The 20,441-nt window shown below is 42.3% G+C and overlaps 1 protein-coding gene across 2 annotated transcripts in view; it reads left to right on the top strand.

Annotated features, from left to right (window-relative positions):
- Positions 1-11,344: 11,344 nt before the first annotated feature.
- Positions 11,345-20,441, top strand: part of LOC121567929 (calcium-binding protein 8-like) — a 99,335-nt gene continuing 90,238 nt past the window's right edge. The window contains exon 1 of one of the 2 annotated variants that reach the window (XM_041878318.1): positions 11,345-12,063. Coding sequence is in view for 1 of the 2 variants with exons in the window: in XM_041878317.1 (XP_041734251.1) it covers positions 13,401-13,585 (185 nt within the window). In the remaining variant the exon portion in view is untranslated. Of the gene's footprint in view, positions 12,064-13,215; positions 13,586-20,441 lie in introns of those variants that run through there. The other variant, XM_041878317.1, reaches the window with a different exon arrangement.

The following is a 20,441-nucleotide window of genomic DNA, read 5'->3' on the forward strand; positions in this document are numbered from 1 at the left end:
TTAGCGAGATGGAGAGGGTGGGCTAGGATTAATGGTAATTTCTATTCAGATACCAGAGGCGTGCATCAACCCTGGTGAGATTGGAATGGTGTTGTGGTTGGTTCACTTAATTTCTCTAAGTGATGTATGTGATGTGTCATCCTGAACTCATATTAGCAATGCATTGCTATTTAGCATATGGAACAATTTGTTGAAACTAATAATAATCATAGTAGTAATAATAATAATAATAATAATAATAATAATAATAATAACTATGATGGACTACCACTATCATGGTTTATGAAGAAATCCTAAGTGTGTTGATATCTGTTTGTACATTGTTTTTAATAAAGGTTACTCAGGCCTTTAACAACAGATAACAGTGTGTTTGTGTGTGGCGTGTGTGTTCATTCGTCTAAGTTGTCTCCATAGTAATGTGGAGCCTATAGCCAGCTTCCTCACCATCCTTAAGTCCTCAGAAGCAATTTGTAGATTCTAAAGTTAGCCCATAGAGTTCAAAGAGAGGGTACGACCAGAGAGACCAGAATCCTCAGTTAGTTCATGTTTGTGTGTGTTATGGTACACACAAACTAGTCATGTTTTTATCTCTGATTAAAATGCAGTCCCACTCTCTTCTGAGTTGTGTAGTTTGTTTACCATACATTTTTAAAGACAGATTTAGCTTTAAACTGGCACCATCTCACACACTGCCTTTAGAAAACCTGCTGCGCCACGGTTTATATTTAATTTAGTCAACAACAACAGTGTGATTTGGAAACCCACCCAACTTTGAGAAAACATATGGTCCACTCTAGGCAGGCACAGGTTTGGTCCCAAAAAAAGGTATTGTAATCAGGTATATCCTTAGGCTAGCTAGGCTACGCTCCAATATCCACACAAGTACACAACTTTGAATACATGCCAAACACATTGCTTTATTCTAGGTAGAATGCTAGTGTGGACATTGTGTGTCTCTGTGACTTCAGCCAGCCAGGCATAGAGAGAGACAGGACTGGATAAGACTGGACAGGACAGGATGCAGGGTGGCAGAATGAGCCTGGTGATGCCAACATTGTTACATCCATTCCTGCCCTGGCTTCAGAATCAGAACCCATCCTCAGAATGTTTTGTACCCTCAGAACAGAACATCACTGAGTTCCATCCAGACCCAACCCTTTCCTTCCTTTATTATCCAACAACACAAAACATATGGGGGACGATCAGAATGGCCGCTTGGCCAGGACCTCATGAGGACAGATGGAAAGTAAATGTGCTTGGGTTTGTTCAAACCGTTTTGTAGCCCAGTTCCCATTTGGAGGACGATTAAGGAGAGTTTGGATTTGGAGTGAAGATCTAAATTTGTAGCGATAATGCTGGCTCCCTATAAAGCCGTAAACCTTTATGAAAAAGGTGTTTTTGGCATTCAAAATATGGGGACCAGTTCATGTATTATTCCCATAGGTTGATTTTGTTACTCAGCAGATTCATAGTTACTGTATACTGTATAACTGCATAACCTGCGTTTGGCAAGGTGGCATCCTCATAAATTTTCAGGCTGCCATTGTTGCACACTAGTGCTTACTCAGCCTGAGATGGAGGGACTACAAGTAGTGTGTGTGTGTGTGTCCTGTTTCTGAGCAGACTCATTGGGAGAGGGGTGTTGAGACAGTAACAGGCCCATCGGGCCTGTGTTGACGACACACTGTCTAATGACTGTGTGTGGACGCGTGCATGCATGCTTGCATGTGTGTATTATGACACACTGTCTAATGCGTGTGGTCTCTGCAACCTGTTCTGAAGCCAGGTCTTTGATGCTTGTGTCAATTACATTTGTTAAGGGGATACATTCAGGCCTTTTTACTTTGTCAACAGAGGGGCTGATTAGCAAATTAATTTTTTGATCCTCTCATTGAAAATAACACTTTATTGCTTGTGCAAGTTCATGCTTGTGCATGAGTGTGTGTGCACAATATACATAGAGTGAGGGAAAAAAGTATTTGTCCCACTCCTCTTTGCGGATCTTCTCCAAGTCATTAAGGTTTCGAGCCTGACGTTTGGCAACTCGAACCTTCAGCTCCCTCCACAGATTTTCTATGGGATTAAGGTCTGGAGACTGGCTAGGCCACTCCAGGACCTTAATGTGCTTCTTCTTGAGCCATTCCTTTGTTGCCTTGGCCGTGTGTTTTGGGTCATTGTCATGCTGGAATACCCATCCACCACCCATTTTCAATGCCCTGGCTGAGGGAAGGAGGTTCTCACCCAAGATTTGACGGTACATGGCGCCGTCCATCGTCCCTTTGATGCGGTGAAGTTGTCCTGTCCCCTTAGCAGAAAAACACCCCCAAAGCATAATGTTTCCACCTCCATGTTTGACGGTGAGGATGGTGTTCTAGGCAGCATTCCTCCTCCTCCAAACACAGCGAGTTGAGTTGATGCCAAAGAGCTCGACTTTGGTCTCATCTGACAACAACACTTTCACCCAGTTCTCCCCTGAATCATTCAGATGTTCATTGGCAAACTTCAGACGGGCCTGTATATGTGCTTTCTTGAGCAGGGGGACCTTGCGGGCGCTGCAGGATTTCAGTCCTTCACGGCGTAGTGTGTTACCAATTGTTTTCTTGCTGACTATGGTCCCAGCTGCCTTGAGATCATTGACAAGATCCTCCTGTGTAGTTCTGGGCTGATTCCTCACCGTTCTCATGATCATTGCAACTCCACGAGGTGAGATCTTGCATGGAGCCCCAGGCCGAGGGAGATTGACAGTTATTTTGTGTTTCTTCCATTTGCGAATAATTGCACCAACTGTTGTCACCTTCTCACCAAGCTGCTTGGCGATGGTCTTGTAGCCCATTCCAGCCTTGTGTAGGTCTACAATCTTGTCCCTGACATCCTTGGAGAGCTCTTTGGTCTTGGACATGGTGGAGAGTTTGGAATCTGATTGATTGATTGCTTCTGTGGACAGGTGTCTTTTATACAGGTAACAAGCTGAGATTAGGAGCACTCCCTTTAAGAGTGTGCTCCTAATCTCAGCTCGTTACCTGTATAAAAGACACCTGGGAGCCAGAAATCTTTCTGATTGAGAGGGGGTCAAATACTTATTTCCCTCATTAAAATGCAAATCAATTTATAACATTTTTGACATGCTTTATCTGGATTTTGTTGTTGTTGTTCTGTCTCTCACTGTTCAAATAAACATACCATTAAAATTATAGACTGATCATGTCTTTGTCAGTGGGCAAACGTACAAAATCAGCAGGGGATCAAATACTCACTGTACAAGTGTGTGTGTGTGTTTGTGTGTGTGTGTGTGTGTGTGTGTTTGTGTTTGTGTTTGTGTTTGTGTGTGTGTGTCTGATCGTGTGTGTGTGTGTGTGTGTCTGATCGTGTGTGTGTGTGTGTGTGTGTGTCTGATCGTGTGTGTGTGTGTGTGTGTGTGTGTGTGTGTGTGTGTGTGTGTGTGTGTGTGTGTGTGTGTGTGTGAATTAGCATCAGAGGGGAAGAACTTTGGGCTCTCAGTCAAGCAAACAGATTTGAGGGGAACGGGAGCCAAATTGAAAGCTGCCCTCTGCCAAAGAGGAAATTGCTGGAATTGACAGCAACAGCCCAAAACGCATTAGAACACTGACACCAATGGAGACCCTAACAGAATGCGGTGCCACTTGGTGTCTGTGTGTGGGAGTGGTGGAGTTGGGGACACTTGACTTTCAGTTAGTCAATCTTTTATTCATTTTCTTTCTGAACCCAAAACCCAAAATCACATAATCTAATACTCAAACGATAATCTGATGCTCTAATGATGACCACGGGTGATACTGCAAAATGATTTAGGATCACACCGTCCACCTTGCACTGCACTCTGCTGCATTTTCCAAACAGAACTGCCATCTGGGAACATTCATTATTTGGCAGCAGGTAACTGAATGAATGAATGAATTACATTTTATTTTCGTGTCAAATCGCCAGTTGGCAACCCATCCCTTATGGGTTTTGTGTGTGTGCAGATTTAGTACGTGTTTTGGTATTATGTTTCCCACAGGCGTGTTTTCAGGCAAGGAGCCAGCAGCTTTCTAGGCTGAATCACACCAACGTAAAAAATAAAGATCTGGTTTCTGATGCTACAGTGAGAGGTGGGTTTCTGATGCCACAGTGAGAGGTGGGTTTCTGATGCTACAGTGAGAGGTGGGTTTCTGATTCCACAGTGAGAGGTGGGTTTCTGATGCCACAGTGAGAGATGGGTTTCTGATGCCACAGTGAGAGGTGGGTTTCTGATGCCACAGTGAGAGGTGGGTTTCTGATGCCACAGTGAGAGGTGGGTTTCTGATGCCACAGTGAGAGGTGGGTTTCTGATGCCACAGTGAGAGATGGGTTTCTGATGCCACAGTGAGAGGTGGGTTTCTGATGCCACAGTGAGAGGTGGGTTTCTGATGCCACAGTGAGAAGTGGGTTTCTGATGCCACAGTGAGAGGTGGGTTTCTGATGCCACAGTGAGAGGTGGGTTTCTGATGCCACAGTGAGAGGTGGGTTTCTGATGCCACAGTGAGAGGTGGGTTTCTGATGCTACAGTGAGAGGTGGGTTTGGGTGCCAACTTCGCATCCCCATGTTGTTCTCAGCTTCCAGAACCAACAGACCTGTCAATGTCCAGGTCACAGTGTTCTCAGCTTCCAGAACCAACAGACCTGTCAGTGTCTAGGTCACAGTGTTCTTAGCTTCCAGAAGCAACAGACCTGTCAGTGTGCAGGTCACAGTGATCTAAGCAAATAGGCCCTCAGCCATAGATCCGCAGAATCAAGTGCGGTGAGTTTTCACGCTGAGCAACTATTGCATAAGAAGCATCACAATTACAAGTTACGCAAGGTTGCAGAGTTGGTATGCATGTGAGTGTCTAGTAAGACACGGTGGGTGATAGGGATGTGAAGGTGGGAATTGTGTGTTCTGTACATTAAACGCTTACCTGCCTCAAGTCTCATTCACTTTTCTTTGGGCATTGGTTATGTCTGTCATATGAATGACATGTCATAGATGTCCTTGTCCCCCTTAGACATGGTCAGGGCACACCTGTGGCACCTCGTAAGCTGGCAGATTTACATACAGTATATCTTTACAATAAAATGTTAACGTTCCTGAAAGAGAATAAAATGAAAGCGAGGAAATTGAGAAGAAGCTGGATAAGAGCGTCTGCTAAATGACTAAATTGTAAATGTAAATAGTTATATTCCAGTTCCTGAGGCCACGAACAACACATCATCAGTGCAGTAAGACTGGCCTGAGATGCCTCCTGCTTTAACAAAGATACAGCATCTTGTTAATGTGTTGATACACAGCTCCTATAGCAGCTATCAGGGAACCTCCTGAGACTGCAGGGTGAGGCGAACACGTTTTATGTACTTTTAATGATCAGAATGGTTAAGACTCACACACACAGGAGCACGAGTCATTTTTAATGGCACCTGTTGTCCATTTTCGCTGCTGTATCTATCTACAGTAACAGTCAGTCTGAGTGGCCAAGGTTTGGTTCCTTATGTCAACTCTGGTGCTGCTGTGCCAATTAGCCTGTGAGATGTTTTTGTTGTCATCACCAATACAACCGCTGTGAGCTGTACAGAACACCGCATTCTTTCCACTTGGTGCACCAAGTTGTTAATCTAACAATTCAGCCTGAATGTATTATTGGATGTACTTCTATTTTACCTAGTTGTCTCATCTGTTGGCTAATTGGGTTGGGTTAAAGTGCAATGCAGTCAGGTGGGTCATCAGCTGTTGCAGCAACAGCTAGGTTCTGGTCATAAAACCAAGCTAATTGATGATAATGGTGTGACGTAAGATACTGCTCTAGCAAAATGTGTCAATTGTCAACATCACGGCTCCTTTGATCTGTTGAGATAATAGAGATAAGAGAGACTGTTGAGATGTTTTCATCTTTCTTTTTGACAAATGTTTTGATACATTATTATTATTTTTTTTTACAATTGCTTTGTTCATTTCGGAGTGAAATCATTGTGAAGGAAAAGCATTAGGTGAATACAGAACACTGATAGCTCCCTCAGCATGTTTCCGGATTTTATAACTAGGTGCTGGAGGGGGTTGCATTGTATGCCATTTTGCCTTCTCCTTACCTCAAACTCTCATCTCAGAAGCATCTCTAGCTGTGCAAAAGCCATGGTCACTGGGCTGTGTCGTAGTAAGCACTGTCCCATATCAAGTAGGTCCTGTCTTTCTGTCACCTGGTGGTTGAAATAGGGCAACTTTTACATTTCCACTCAGTTACCTCCCTCTGCCCAGCTAATGGAAATAATGTTCCTATTTTTCAGTCACTGAAACTAACACACACCTCAGAAATGCAGGTATTTTTAGACACTTCAGTAATTTTAGGTATGGTGGATATTTGAGGCTATAACTGTAACCATGGGTGTAAAAATGTTGCCACTATAAAAGTAAAATAATCCACTTATGTGCTCTCCATTTTAGCTATTAGATAGCTATCAGAACCATCAGCCCTATCTAGCCATGGTTATATTGACCATGAGCAGCGCCTGATATTTTGATGCTGTACCCTCAATATAGTAATCCTGCAAAGATAAACAGTGCAGCACACATGAGCTCCCAATAATGCCTACATTAACCTGGCATAAACTTAAAATAAAATGTTTTTGACTTTCTTCCACTGAGCGAAAATTGAGGTAGGCTATTATATCAGTGCATGGAACATGGCACAAATATTGATGAATGTGTCTGTGTTGGAAGTCCCTGGGGTGTTGGGAGCTTTTGAGGGACAGGAGGCCTATCTCCAAACGCCCAGACACGGGTTGATTAGAGTGGGAGTGGTAATGCACTAAACGCCTACAGGGATGTTCCCTCACTTTAAAAACACCCATAGCATGTCAACACGGTTTATAGTCAACCTTCACATCTGCACCACAATAATGTAAATCCTAAAGGGGACCATTTTCTTGACTCCTAAACTGTATGGAGGATTCCTCAGGACAGAATTCATACATTTACTCTGTCTCTTGACACTATAGCTTCCCCCTCAGAATCCATACATTTACTCTGTGCCTTGATGCTATGACTAAACCCAATTGAAATGTCTTCGCCGGTAACCTTGATTTCACTGATTGGTCGAACGATCTATTTCAACAGGGTTGGCATCAGAACTGATGATGCAGCCTGCCTGGCACCGTGTCCAATGGCCAATGTCTCATGGTGCCGTTGGATTGGCAGGAATATCCTATGTTGTTCCAGAGATGGTTTAGAGATGCCAACACATCTCCTCAGTTGTTGTCAGGTGTTTTGCGACGGATTTGATATTTCAAGTCTGCTAATCCATAGCTTCCATAGGCTCCAGATCCTGCCTCCTTGACATGATAATGGCTGACCATGGCTGTGACCCTACTCTCCGAGGGTGTCTCAGGGGGTGTTGGGATATGCAAAAAACATATTTCCAATTCACACATGCGTATAATACACACTTGTACATGTGAAACAGGACATATATAAGCACCTACCAAATTATATAATTATTATTATGCACACACAGGGGTCACTACGTCATTTCCGGAAGCCATGACACCCACCATCTCAGATTGTTCTGCAATTATTTCTGTAGATAGAAACCTTATGCACACACACACACACACACACACACACACTCAGCTCACATGAGATGAGCCTTCTGAGTCAGCTGGTGGAGAGATTGAACTGAGAGCTAACGGAAGGTGTGAGAAGTGTGGGGGATTCTCATTTACACGTGTGTGTGTGTGTGTGTGTGTGTGTGTGTGTGTGTGTGTGTGTGTGTGTGTGTGTGTGTGTGTGTGTGTGTGTGTGTGTGTGTGTGTGTGTGTGTGTGTGTGTGTGTGTGTGTGTGTGTGTGTGTGTGTGTGTGTGTGTGTGTGTGTGTGTGTGTGTGTGTGTGTAAGAGAGAGGAATAGGTTATAATGAAGAGTGAATTAACAAAATCTTGAAAAGCAACAAAATCTCCACTGTACTTGAACAGCATACTTAATTAGCTTTTGGTGTATGCTTAATTTGCTTGAATAATGAGCAATCAAGTGGTTCAGTTGCTTACTGCAAATATTCCCACAGCACAGACAACACAGCAGCCAGAAAGGATACACAATTCTATCTGGTATTTTACACATTTTGCCAAATTTTGCCATGAGGCTGAGAGAAGAATTTTCTGATTTAAAGCTAATTTCTTGCAATTCTACACATTTTGTGATGTAAGATACAGACAGAAATATGGGCAGTTTTAAAACACATTTTTCTGCTATTCAATCCATACATTTTGCCATAAGGCTGAGAGGAAATGTTGCATTTCTAAAGCAAATTTCCTGCAATTCTACACATTTTGCTATGGCTTATGTCATGTTCATATGCTATCTGGGGGGGCCCTGACCTCCAGGGGGCCCTCAACTGATGAGTTCGTATGCTATCTGGGAGGGCCCGACCTCCAGAGGGCCCCAACCGACGTGTTCATAATATACTATCTTAGGGAGCCAACCTCCAGGGGTTGTTGTTGGGGGCCCCCTGGAGGTCGGGGCCCCAGGGCACGTGCCCAGCATGCCTGTTCCGTAATCCGGCCATGCTTTTAGCAACTGAATGGATTTGTGTTTTTGCTTGTTGTTGTTTTCCCTATGTCTTCTTGCTCTTCTGTTATCTTACTCTCACAGGGGTCAATCCATGTCATTTCAGCAATCCATGACACCCACCATCTCAGATTGTCCTGAAATTGTTTCTGTAGATAGAAAAAGATAAGATAAGCATTCCGGAAACATTACTTTGTTGAAATATAATTTGATCTTTGAGAAATTAAGTTAATTGATTGCACCCAAATTGGCCATTTTAATTTATAGGATTCATATAATATTCACCCTAACATCCAATTTAGACCAAACTTTTTGTCTAACAATAAGTAAGACATGAGGATCCAAATATATTTTCAAAAAGCCACCCATGGACACCCCCACACCCATCCCAATCTGGGTTTTTCAGGCTCAACAGTTTCCTGTGTGTATCAAGAATGGTCCACCACCCAAAGGACATTCAGCCAACTTGACACAACTGTGGGATGCATTGGAGTCATCACGTCCCTGTGGAACGCTTTCGACACCTTATAGAGTTCATGCCACGATTAATTGAGGCTGTTCTGAGGGCAACTCAATATTAGGAAGGTGTTTTTAATGTTTTGTACACTCATATATAGTATCAGTTCTCTATGTTTGACAAGTAGTATGGAGCTGCAGCTCGGAGTATTGTTTCTTCATGTAATGCATTCTCAGTGAATTTGGTTATGTTTTTTTTCATGTTCAGAGAAATTAGTCATGAAGTTGTTGGGTTTATGTCCCATCCTTCTTCCTGATATTACCATGTTCTGACCACTAGATGGTGCTGTTCCTGCTATTAGGTCATAATTTTAATAAGAATCACCCAAATTACAAAATTACATATTGGTTTTCTTACCCTGTAAGCACTCTATGGACCAGGTATGACAGCAACCCATGCTTGTGTTTAGTTTACCTGGCCACTGTTTCAAATGCAAACGTTTTAGCGTTTCTTCAAACTTTTTTCACCTAATAGCAGGAACAGAACCGTCAAGTGGTCAGAATCTGGTAATATCAGGATGTTGGATGGGACATAAACCTAACAACTTCAATGACTAATTTCTCTAAACAGGGGAAAACAAACATCACAAAATTCACTGAGAATACATTAAATAGAATGAAGAAAAAATACTCCAAGCCGCAGCTCCATACTACTTGTCAGGCATAGAGAACTGACACTTTATACTCGTTGTTGGGGTGGGATTGGTGTGGGGTGTGGGGGGTCTGTGGGTGGCTTTTGAACATTTCTTTGGATTCCTCATGTCTAATTCATTGTTAGAAAAAAGTTTGGTCCCAAATCTGATGTTGGGTACTATATTTATTGAATATTATATTAATCCTATGAAATAAAATTGCCAATTTCTCATAGATTCCAATTCTATTTCAACAAAATAATGTTGCAGGAATGCTAATCTATTCTGTTTCTAACAACAAAAAATATTTAGAACAATCTCTTCCTCTTCCTTTCTGATAGTACCAATGGACGCATTGGTCTGGATCCACATTGTCTCTGTAACACCTACAGTGATGAAAGACTGTAAGTAAAGGTGTTCATGAAACTAATGAGTGTGGATACTAAAACTGTGTGGGTGTTAAAAATGAGTTTTACAATACCCCACTGTAGCCTAACATTGCAATGTCCACAGCAGATTCATGAAGAGTCTTTCTCAGTCACTCAGGAGTGAACCATTTTGTGGAACTTGAAGAGGATAGAAATGCTTTCTAATTTAACCATCTAAGTTACCATGAAATGAAAAATGTGATAAGTATGTCAAACTTAAAGCTGGCTTCCTCTATACTACAGGCCTCACAAGCTACAAATCAAAACTGACTTTTATTATGACATAAGCACATTTTCTCTCCCAATTCAGACACATGGGATTTAGCCACAAATGTAATGTAATCTTTATTATGAAGCTACACGAATCCCTGGGATATATTTTTATTAAATATGAATAGAAACCAACTTATTACTGATAGTGGGAACACTCAGCTATAGAGCCATAGGGAATGTAATGTTAACTGGCAGGGTCGGACTGGCTGGTCAAGTTTTTGCCCAGTGGGCCTGTCTAATATGGATTTTTAGCGCAAAATTATCATTATCTGGCAAGAAATATTGGCCTGTGTGGGGGCCTAAAGGAAAATAATGGTCTGGTGTGTTAGAAATGCCAGGGCCAATTTTTGGTCGCAGTCCGCCCCTGTTAACAGGGGAGTAGTGACTGTCTAGAGAATTTCTGGAGATATGGTTCAGTTTAGTGGGGAAGATTACAATTATTCTGTTGGTGACTGTGAAATCTATAGCAGTCTCTATTCAAGCAGGCTATAATGTTGCAACAGGAGTCTATGGAATGTTAATTATACAGTGCATTTAATCTTCTGAAAATGAATAGCCTGAAAGTCTAGAACACCGAAAAGGAAGATTAAACAAAGTATTGAAGAAGATGAATGAGCTGGATTTAGGTGACCAATGACCATATCATCTACATTGACTCAAATGTATGGATGAGAATTGATGGGCTATGTTAGCCCTTTGTGACCTCAAAAGGGCCGTAGGCTATGCATATCAATGACAAAAATATAATGGATAAGTTCCCTAATGGTATATCATAAACATTTTCATAATTGTTGCAATTTATTTTGGAGCGTCCAACATTTCTAAATTGGGATGCAGATTGGGATGCAAATGAGCCCACTTTTCAATAAGGCGAGCAGACCTAACGGATAGTAAGTAGGCTGTGCTAAACCAGTTGAGTAATGACTCTCGCATGGTCAGTCTGTCCTTGTTGAGCGCGGGCGGCACATTGGTTAACAACAGCCTGTGTAAGAAAAAATTATGACTGAACCGTTTTCACAAGGATGAGAACTGTTTTTCCGTAGAAAAACCTAGAATTGACACCGAAAGGTGGATTGGCGGGGCAAACAACCGTTAAACACCGAACTCTACCGCGTCCTGAGACATTGATTGTGTAGGAGCTGCGCCTTGAACGCCGCTGAGGGCTCTATCGTCAATCTCTCCAGGCGTTTGGCACCAATAAATCTTCCAGCTATAGGACAGTTACACGAAACAAACGGCTTGGGTTACTTAGGAAACGTTTTATGAGCAGTGAGCACCTATATCAATGTAGCATATGGATATGGTGTGGACTGATAGGGGCTGTTAAAATTGATGGGACCTGGTCCTAAAGTGAAACTGTTCGATTGCGCCGGCTGGAACTGGGGCAGTGAATGTTCCCAGTAAGCTACGCATGGACTTGTCAATAGAAAGACGACCGACCAACCAACGCATCCCTTTGTTGTGGTGGAAAAATTGTTCCACATTGTAGCTGAAATTGAAAATTTTATTTCAACAATAAAAAGCGACCATCCTTTATGAGCATTCAGGCGAGGTATTTAAACTGGATCCCAGTGCGTCTAACTCGGGGATCCTATCGACTACGGATTTGATTAATCGCTTTCAAAAACAACCCACTGCTCCCCTGAAAGGTAAGTCTGGAATTCAAGATAACATTTGAATAATATTCAGTAACATTTGAACTCCTCTGTACCCATTGGAAATAGCCTATTTCTGACTGCCTTAGACAAGGTGGTTCTTATACACCTGTTGTTATTTAATAGCCTACGTTCCTCTGTTTAGAATGATTGGCCATTCTTTGATGGAGTGAAGATAATTTTGGATGGAGTAATAGTTTCAGTATGACGTTTGAACTTTCAAATCGTTTAAATGTGTGTTATATCTTTCAAATGGAATCGAATTCATCCTCTGGCTTTATTTAATATTAGGCTTAATAGAAAAGTATTAATCAGACAATCATAATTACATTTTTCTATTGGTGTTATTATGCTAGAGAATAGGCTTGATTCGAAAATCGATAAATAAAACATTTATTTTGAAATTGTGGAGTAGATAAAGAGAAAAACTGTAGGCCAGTCACAGCACTGCATCATCATTTCGATCTTGTAGGGCAGGCTTACCATACCATGAATTGGCGAGTTATTTTAAATGTTGATCACAAGACAAAAAGACCCAGCAAAATGCCATGACATTTCAGTGACTGATGGAGATGGATAATTGATCCCAATGCATTATGATTATCAGATCATTCAATGTCAACACTGACCCTCTATCATACTGATGATGGATGTGTTGTTAACAATTTACCGGAAGTTCTTCTGGAGAGCTGTGATGTTCTGGAGGTGTGAATTTCTGTTTTCACACATCTCATTACAACAGCGAGCTGAGTGATCCCTCCCGCGGGGCTGTGAGTCGCTATGGGCGCTCCTCTGAGCCTGTGTCACCGCTGAGCCTTCCGGTGACACCTGCTTTTTATGCTTGCTTATCGTTGCATGTCACGTATTTTTTTTAACGCATGTCGCGCACCAGGTAGTCTTTTTTGCGACATTTGTTGTCGCGCAGGATGCCGAGACGCACTATGAATACACTGTTCTAGGTGGAAGCGGTAGCGCACGGCAATAATTGGGAGTTGGGACTCACTAATGAGTCTTCAACCTTGTTTCCCCATGTGGAGGAATGTTTGCCTGAGTGTTTGAGTGAGAGAGAGAGAGAGAGAGAGAGAGAGAGAGAGAGAGAGAGAGAGAGAGAGAGAGAGAGAATGGGAGAGGGAGAGGGAGAGAGAGTCAGTGAGTGAGGGAGAGAGACACTATTCTGCCTCTTCCACAGCTCAAATATTTACAACGGATTTCCGGATACTGATACTACAGCCCAAATTCGTGAGGCAGCAGTCGGGCTCAGTTGTCCAGGGACAGGCAGCCTGCTGCTGCAGCTGTGTTTAGGACCAGGAGTCTGCCTGCGGAGACGTCTGATGGAGGTGACGGAGCAGGAGCCTCTGAGTCGGACAGAGGAACCTGTACCTGAGGTAGGAGGAGAAGGGGAGGGCGAGTTACCGGGCTCAGGAATCCCTACCCCCAGAGATGTGATGGAGAGCCAGGTGAAGGAGCCTGTTGTGCTGCATCTGTACCCCACCACAGAGTATGGGGATCAGTATGGGTAAGCACAGAACAGCAGAGACTGGGATCTCCAGCAACCTTCTGCTCATATACACGTATAACCTGTGTAGTAGACTGGGCTGGCAGTTAGGATGGCTGTGGGACATGTATTCCTCTCACTTTAGGAAATATGACTTCCCTTGCCGTGTGGGACTAGGAATTGTGTGGTTGTCTTTTCTCACAGCAATAATGTTGCAACAGAAGTCTCTGGAATGTTAATTATACAGTGTATTTAATCTTCTGAAAATGAATAGCCTGAAAGTCTAGAACACCCAAAAGGAAGATAAAGCAAAGTATTGAAGAAGATGAATGAGCTGGATTTAGGTGACCAATGACCATATCATCTAAATTGACTAAAATGTATGGATGAGAATTTATGGGCTATGTTTAACTTTGTAACCTCAAAAGGGCGTAGGCTATGCATATCAATGACCACATTTTTTTTGATAAGTTCCCTAATTGTATATCATAAAACATTTCATAAATGTTGCTATTTATTTTGGAGTGTCCCACATTTCTAAATTGGGATGCAGATTGGGATGCAAATGAGCCCACTTTTCAATAAGGCTTGCAGACCAATGGATAGTAAGTAAGCTGTGCTAAACCAGTTGAGTAAAGACTCTCGCCTGGTCAGTCTGTCCTCACTAAATTCACTGAGAATACATTACATAGGATAAAGAAACAAGACTCCGAGCCACAGCCCCTACTACTTGTCAGACATAAAGAACTGATACCATATACAATTGAAGTCTGAAGTTTCCATACACCTTAGCCAAATACATTTCAACTCAGTTTTTCACAATTCCTGACATTTAATCCTAGTACAAATTCCCTGTCTTAGGTCAGCTAGGATCACCACTTTATTTTAAGAATGTGAAATGTCCGAATAATAGGAGAGAGAATTATTTATTTCAGCTTTTATTTATTTAGTCACATTCCCAGTGGGTCAGAAGTTTACATACACTCAATTAGTATTTGGTAGCATTGCCTTTAAATTGTTTAACTTGGGTCAAACGTTTCGGGTAGCCTTCCACAAGCTTCCCACAATAAGTTGGGTGAATTTTGGCCTATTCCTCCTGACAGAGCTGGTGTAACTGAGTCAGGTTTGTAGGCCTCCTTGCTCGCTCACACTTTTTCAGTTCTGCCCACACATTTTCTATAGGTTTGAGGTCAGGGCTTTGTGATGGCCACTCCAATACCTTGACTTTGTTGTCCTTAAGCCATTTTGCCACAACTTTGGAAGTATGCTTGGGGTCATTGTCCATTTGGAAGACCCATTTGCGACCAAGCTTTAACTTCCTGACTGATGTCTTGAGATTTTGCTTCAATGTATCCACGTAACTTTCCTTCCTCATGATGCCATCTATTTTGTGAAGTGCACCAGTCCATCCTGCAGCAAAGCACCCCCACAGCATGATGCTGCCACCCCCGTGCTTCACGGTTGGGATGGTGTTCTTCGGATGGTCATTATGGCCAAACAGTTCTATTTTTGTTTCATCAGACCAGAGGACATTTCTCCAAAAAGTATGATCTTTGTCCCCATGTGCAGTTGCAAACCGTAGTCAGGCTTTTTTATGGCGGTTTTGGAGCAGTGGCTTCTTCCTTGCTGAGCGGCCTTTCAGGTTATGTCGATATAGGACTCATTTTACTGTGGATATAGATAATTTTGTACCTGTTTCCTCCAGCATCTTCACAAGGTCCTTTGCTGTTGTTCTGGGATTGATTTGCACTTTTCGCAACAAAGTACGTTCATCTCTAGGAGACAGAACGTGTCTCCTTCCTGAGCGGTATGACGGCTGCGTGGTCCCATGGTGTTTATACTTGCATACTATTGTTTGTACAGATGAACGTGGTACCTTCAGGCATTTGGAAATTGCTCCCAAGGATGAACCAGACTTGTGGATGTCTACATTTTTTTTTCTGAGGTCTTGGCTGATTTCTTCTGATTTTCCCATGATGTCAAGCAAAGAGGCACTGAATTTGAAGGTAGGCTTTGGAATAGATCCACAGGTACACCTCCAATTGACTCAAATTATGTCAATTAGCCTATCAGAAGCTTCTAAAGCCATGACATCATTTTCTGGAATTTTCCAAGCTGTTTAAAGGCTGTATGTAAACTTCTGACCCACTGGAATTGTGATACAGTGAATTATACGTTAAATAATCTGTCTGTAAACAATTGTTGGAAAATTACTTGTGTCATGCACAAAGTAGATGTCCTAACCGACTTGCCAAAACTATAGTTTGTAAACAATAAATTTGTTGAGTGGTTGAAAAATGAGTTTTAATTACTCCAACCTAAGCGTATGTAAACTTCCGACTTCAACTGTACTTGTTGTAGGGGTGGGATTGGTGTGGGATGTGGGGGGTCCGTGGGTGGCTTTTGACCATTTCTCTGAATTCCTCATGTCTAACTCATTGTTAGAATTTTTTTTTGTCCAAATCTGATGTGAGGTACTACATTTATTGAATATTATATGGAGCTTATTAATTAAAATAGACACTTTGGCTGCAATTAATTCGCTTAATTTGTCAGAGATCAAATTATTTTTCAACAAAATAATGTTGCAGGAATGCAAATCTTATCTATTTCTAACAATAGGTGGAACGACCCAACCCGACTACACTTCACACAAGGTGTCATGAGGAAATGTATCATGTCATTGTGCCATTTAGACTTCTCCGCTGGAGGAAATGCAGCAGAGGTACAACTGTTGTCACCCTGCTGCACCTTACCTTCAGTAGTTGGCTAAAGGCGTTATACTGTATACTGTATTTATTTACACCACACTAGTCACGGTGAAGGAGGCATCATGTTGGCTCTGGGTTTAGTTAAATATGTTTATCATATATCCTGATGCCTAGTCACCTTACCCTTATACATATCCACCTCTAGCACTCCAGTATCCCTGCACATTGTAAATATGGTATTGGAACTGACCCTGTATATAGCTTCTTACTTTCTAGCGTTCTTCTTATTTATATTTATTGTGTGTTTTTGTTCTACCTTATGTTATTTTTAGTGCTACATTGATATTAATTACTGCATTGTTGGGTTTGGAGCTTGCAAGAAAGGCATTTCACTGTACTTGTGCACATTCAAACTTGAAACTTTAGTTATGTGTTGACACAGCTCGTCAATAGAGACTGCTGAAGGCGTAAATTGTGTTGTCAATAAGTATGGACAGGTTATGACCTGAGATTAACTGTCAGGCATGGCCACTTTGGCCAGTCTCAAGCCACAACCTTAATTTAAAGCTTCAGCTTTCATTGACACCTGATCTATCATTGCTTACTGTATGTGTAGGATCGATCAACATCATTCCTTTTTTTGGCTATGTATACTGCATACACACCGGTGAAGGGTTGTCATAACTAGAGATGTTTTAAAGCAGTGTGTTGAGGGTTTGTCTTTTGAGCTCTCACGAGCAGAAGGAGCTATGAATATAAACTACAGGATGAATATTCAGCACCAGCAGTCTTTAACTATATAACAGTTGCAATCTTGGCTATTGGCTGTCTTGCATTGTGCTGCACAGCTGCTGCTGCACTGTAACTTACAGTACAGTATGTGAGAATCAACTAAAGTTCGATCATATTTTACACATGAAATGCATCTTTCATAAGTTTGGTGTGAATTCTGTTTAGTGTAACCCTATGATAATTTTTTGTTGGTCTGATCCAATTCAGAGTATCTGAACACCATACCATACCATGTCCAACTCCATCTTACAATTGACTTTGTGTGTGTGTGCTGTGGTGTTGGAAGTGAGGAATGGCCATCAGGTCTCCCCGGGCATCACACAGAAGGCTACTGCATAACACTGCTGCTGCTTGTAGTCAGGTTGCAGTTTGATTAGTCATGCCTACCCTCTGGAGTCTGGACACACACAGCTTTGGTCTTTAAAGCAGTGGGTTGATTCGTCATGCCTTGCTCTGCCTTGCCTTCAGGACATGGGTTTCATCTTTAGTTGAGCAGCAGGTAGATTAGTCATGCCTTCCCTTAGGACAGGACACACACACACACAGGTGTGGTCTTCACTGACACAGCAGGTTGATTGGTCATGCCTTGCTCCCCTCTGTATGCCTCAAGACATTAGTGTGGTTTTGGGAGAAGTAACAGGTTGATTAGTCATGAATAGCCTCTGGACACAGGCACAATCCTAAATGAGACAACAGGTTGATTAGTAATTCCTTCCAGCACTCCCTTAGGACTGAGGTTAGGTCCCCCTGTAGGTGGCAGGCTAGTGGTCATACCCTGCCTCCCCCTCTCTCCCCAAGGACATCTGCATAGCCTTCTGACCCACTCCCTGAGGGCAAGTCGTAATACACAGTATAATTTGTGGTCTAGTGATGCAGTGGGCCCTGATGCATAATATTCCAAGTAGGAGGATCGTAGCTTCTCGCTCTCTCTGTCTCTCACAGGTTGGTTTTAAAGTACACCATTAGTAATGAGTTTGCCATTAGTAATGGGTATATGACAAAAAACAAATCGTTATGTAGAGTACATTGTGTTCAGTCTCACAGAACCATTTCAATTAGGTCTTGTTTTTGCTGCTGTAAAAGGAATTGTCACTATGCACTGTTGACCACAGATAGTGCTGTACACTGTCCTGATTTCCCTCCCAATTTAACAGCCTAGCCAAATGAAAGTTTAGTTCTCTGTTTGGGCTATGATACATTGGTTTACATCACAGACTGGCTGCCAGAGTCTTTGTTTTACGGTCTATTACTAATGCAACTTAAAGATGATACATCTTTTGAAGACCTCTGTAAAAAAGACCACTGCCATAGAGAATATATAGGCTTGCTTCCAGTGTTAGAGGCAAAAGTTTGCATACTGAGAGTCTAGCCTACAACACTGAAATATTGATGCTTGATCTAACGATTATATCTAATTGTGAGGCATTTCTGCTGCCTGGTTTATTAGGCTGTAAATCTTAGAGTGAAAGCCAGACCACCTCTGCTTTCTGTATTGTGTGCCTGTATTGTAACTAATGGGGGGGGTAACATTATGCATTTGAATCACAAAATAAGCCAAATAAAATAAGTAGTGGGTTTTGTTGCCAATTCTGGTCGATCTACTGCATTGTCTGCAGCCAACTCTCTGTGTGTGTGTGTGTGTGTGTGTGTGTGTGTGTGTGTGTGTGTGTGTGTGTGTGTGTGTGTGTGTGTGTGTGTGTGTGTGTGTGTGTGTGTGTGTGTGTGTGTGTGTGTGTGTGTGTGTGTGTGTGTGTGAGTGTTTGTGTGCGTCTGTGCGCGCGCGTGCGTGTGTACAGTCGTGGTCAAAAGTTTTGAGAATGACACAAATAATAATTTTCACAAAGTCTGCTGCCTCAGTTTTTATGATGGCAATTTGCATATACTCCAGAATGTTATGAAGAGTGATCAAATGAATTGTAATTAATTGCAAAGTCCCTCTTTGTCATGAAAATGAACTTAATCTAAAAAAAAACATTTCCACTGTATTTCAGCCCTGCCACAAAAGGACTAGCTGACATCATGTCAGTGATTCTCTCGTTAACACAGGTGAGAGGGTTGATGAGGACAAGGCTGGAGATCACTCTGTCATGCTGATTGAGTTAGAATAACAAACTGGAAGCTTTAAAAGGAGGGTGGTGCTTGAAATCATTGTTCTTCCTCTGTTAACCATGGTTACCTGCAAGGAAACACATGCCGTCATCATTGCTTTGCACAAAAAGGGCTTCACAGGCAAGGATATTGCTGCTAGTAATATTGCACCTAAATAAACCATTTATCGGATCATCAAGAACTTCAAGGAGAGAGGTTCAATTGTTGTGAAGAAGGCCTCAGGGCGCCCAAGAAAGTCCAGCAAGCGCCAGGACCGTCTCCTAAAGTTGATTCAGCTGCAGGATCGGGGCACCACCAGTGCAGAGCTTGCTCAGGAATGGCAGCAGGCAGGTGTGAGTGCATCTGCACGCACAGTGAGGCGGAGACTTTTGGAGGATGGCAGCGAGGAAGCCACTTCTCTCCAGGAAAAACTTCAGGGACAGACTGATATTCTTCAAAAGGTACAGGGATTTGGACTGCTGAGGACTGGTGTAAAGTCATTTTCTCTGATGAATCCCCTTTCCGATTGTTTGGGGCATTCGGAAAAAAGCTTGTCCGGAGAAGACAAGGTGAGCGCTACCATCAGTCCTGTGTCATGCTAACAGTAAAGCATCCTGAGACCATTCATGTGTGGGGTTGCTTCTCAGCCAAGGGAGTGGGCTCACTCACAATTTTGCCTAAGAACACAGCCATAAATAAAGAATGGTACCAACACATCCTCAGAGAGCAACTTCTCCCAACCATCCAAGAACAGTTTGGTGACGACCAATGCCTTTTCCAGCATGATGGAGCACCTTGCCATAAGGCAAAAGTGATAACTAAGTGGCTCAGGGAACAAAACATCGACATTTTGGGTCCATGGCCAGGAAACTCCCCAGACCTTAATCCCATTGAGAACTTGTAGTCAGTCCTCAAGAGGCGGGTGGACAAACAAAAACCCACAAATTCTGACAAACTCCAAGCATTGATTATGCAAGAATGGGCTGCCATCAGTCAGGATGTGGCCCAGAAGTTAATTGACAGCATGCCAGGGCGGATTGCAGAGGTCTTGAAAAAGAAGGGTCAACACTGCAAATATTGACTCTTTGCATAAACTTAATGTAATTGTTAATAAAAGCCTTTGACACTTATGGAAAGCTTGTAAATATAGTTCAGTATACCATAGTAACATCTGACAAAAATATCTAAAAACACTGAAGCAGCAAACTTTGTAAAGACCAATACTTGTGTTATTCTCAAAAGTTTTGACCACGACTGTACACTGTCTCCCACTGATGTTTGTCCAA

This window comes from Coregonus clupeaformis, chromosome 6 (genome assembly GCF_020615455.1).
Source record: "Coregonus clupeaformis isolate EN_2021a chromosome 6, ASM2061545v1, whole genome shotgun sequence".
Lineage (NCBI taxonomy): Eukaryota > Metazoa > Chordata > Actinopteri > Salmoniformes > Salmonidae > Coregonus > Coregonus clupeaformis.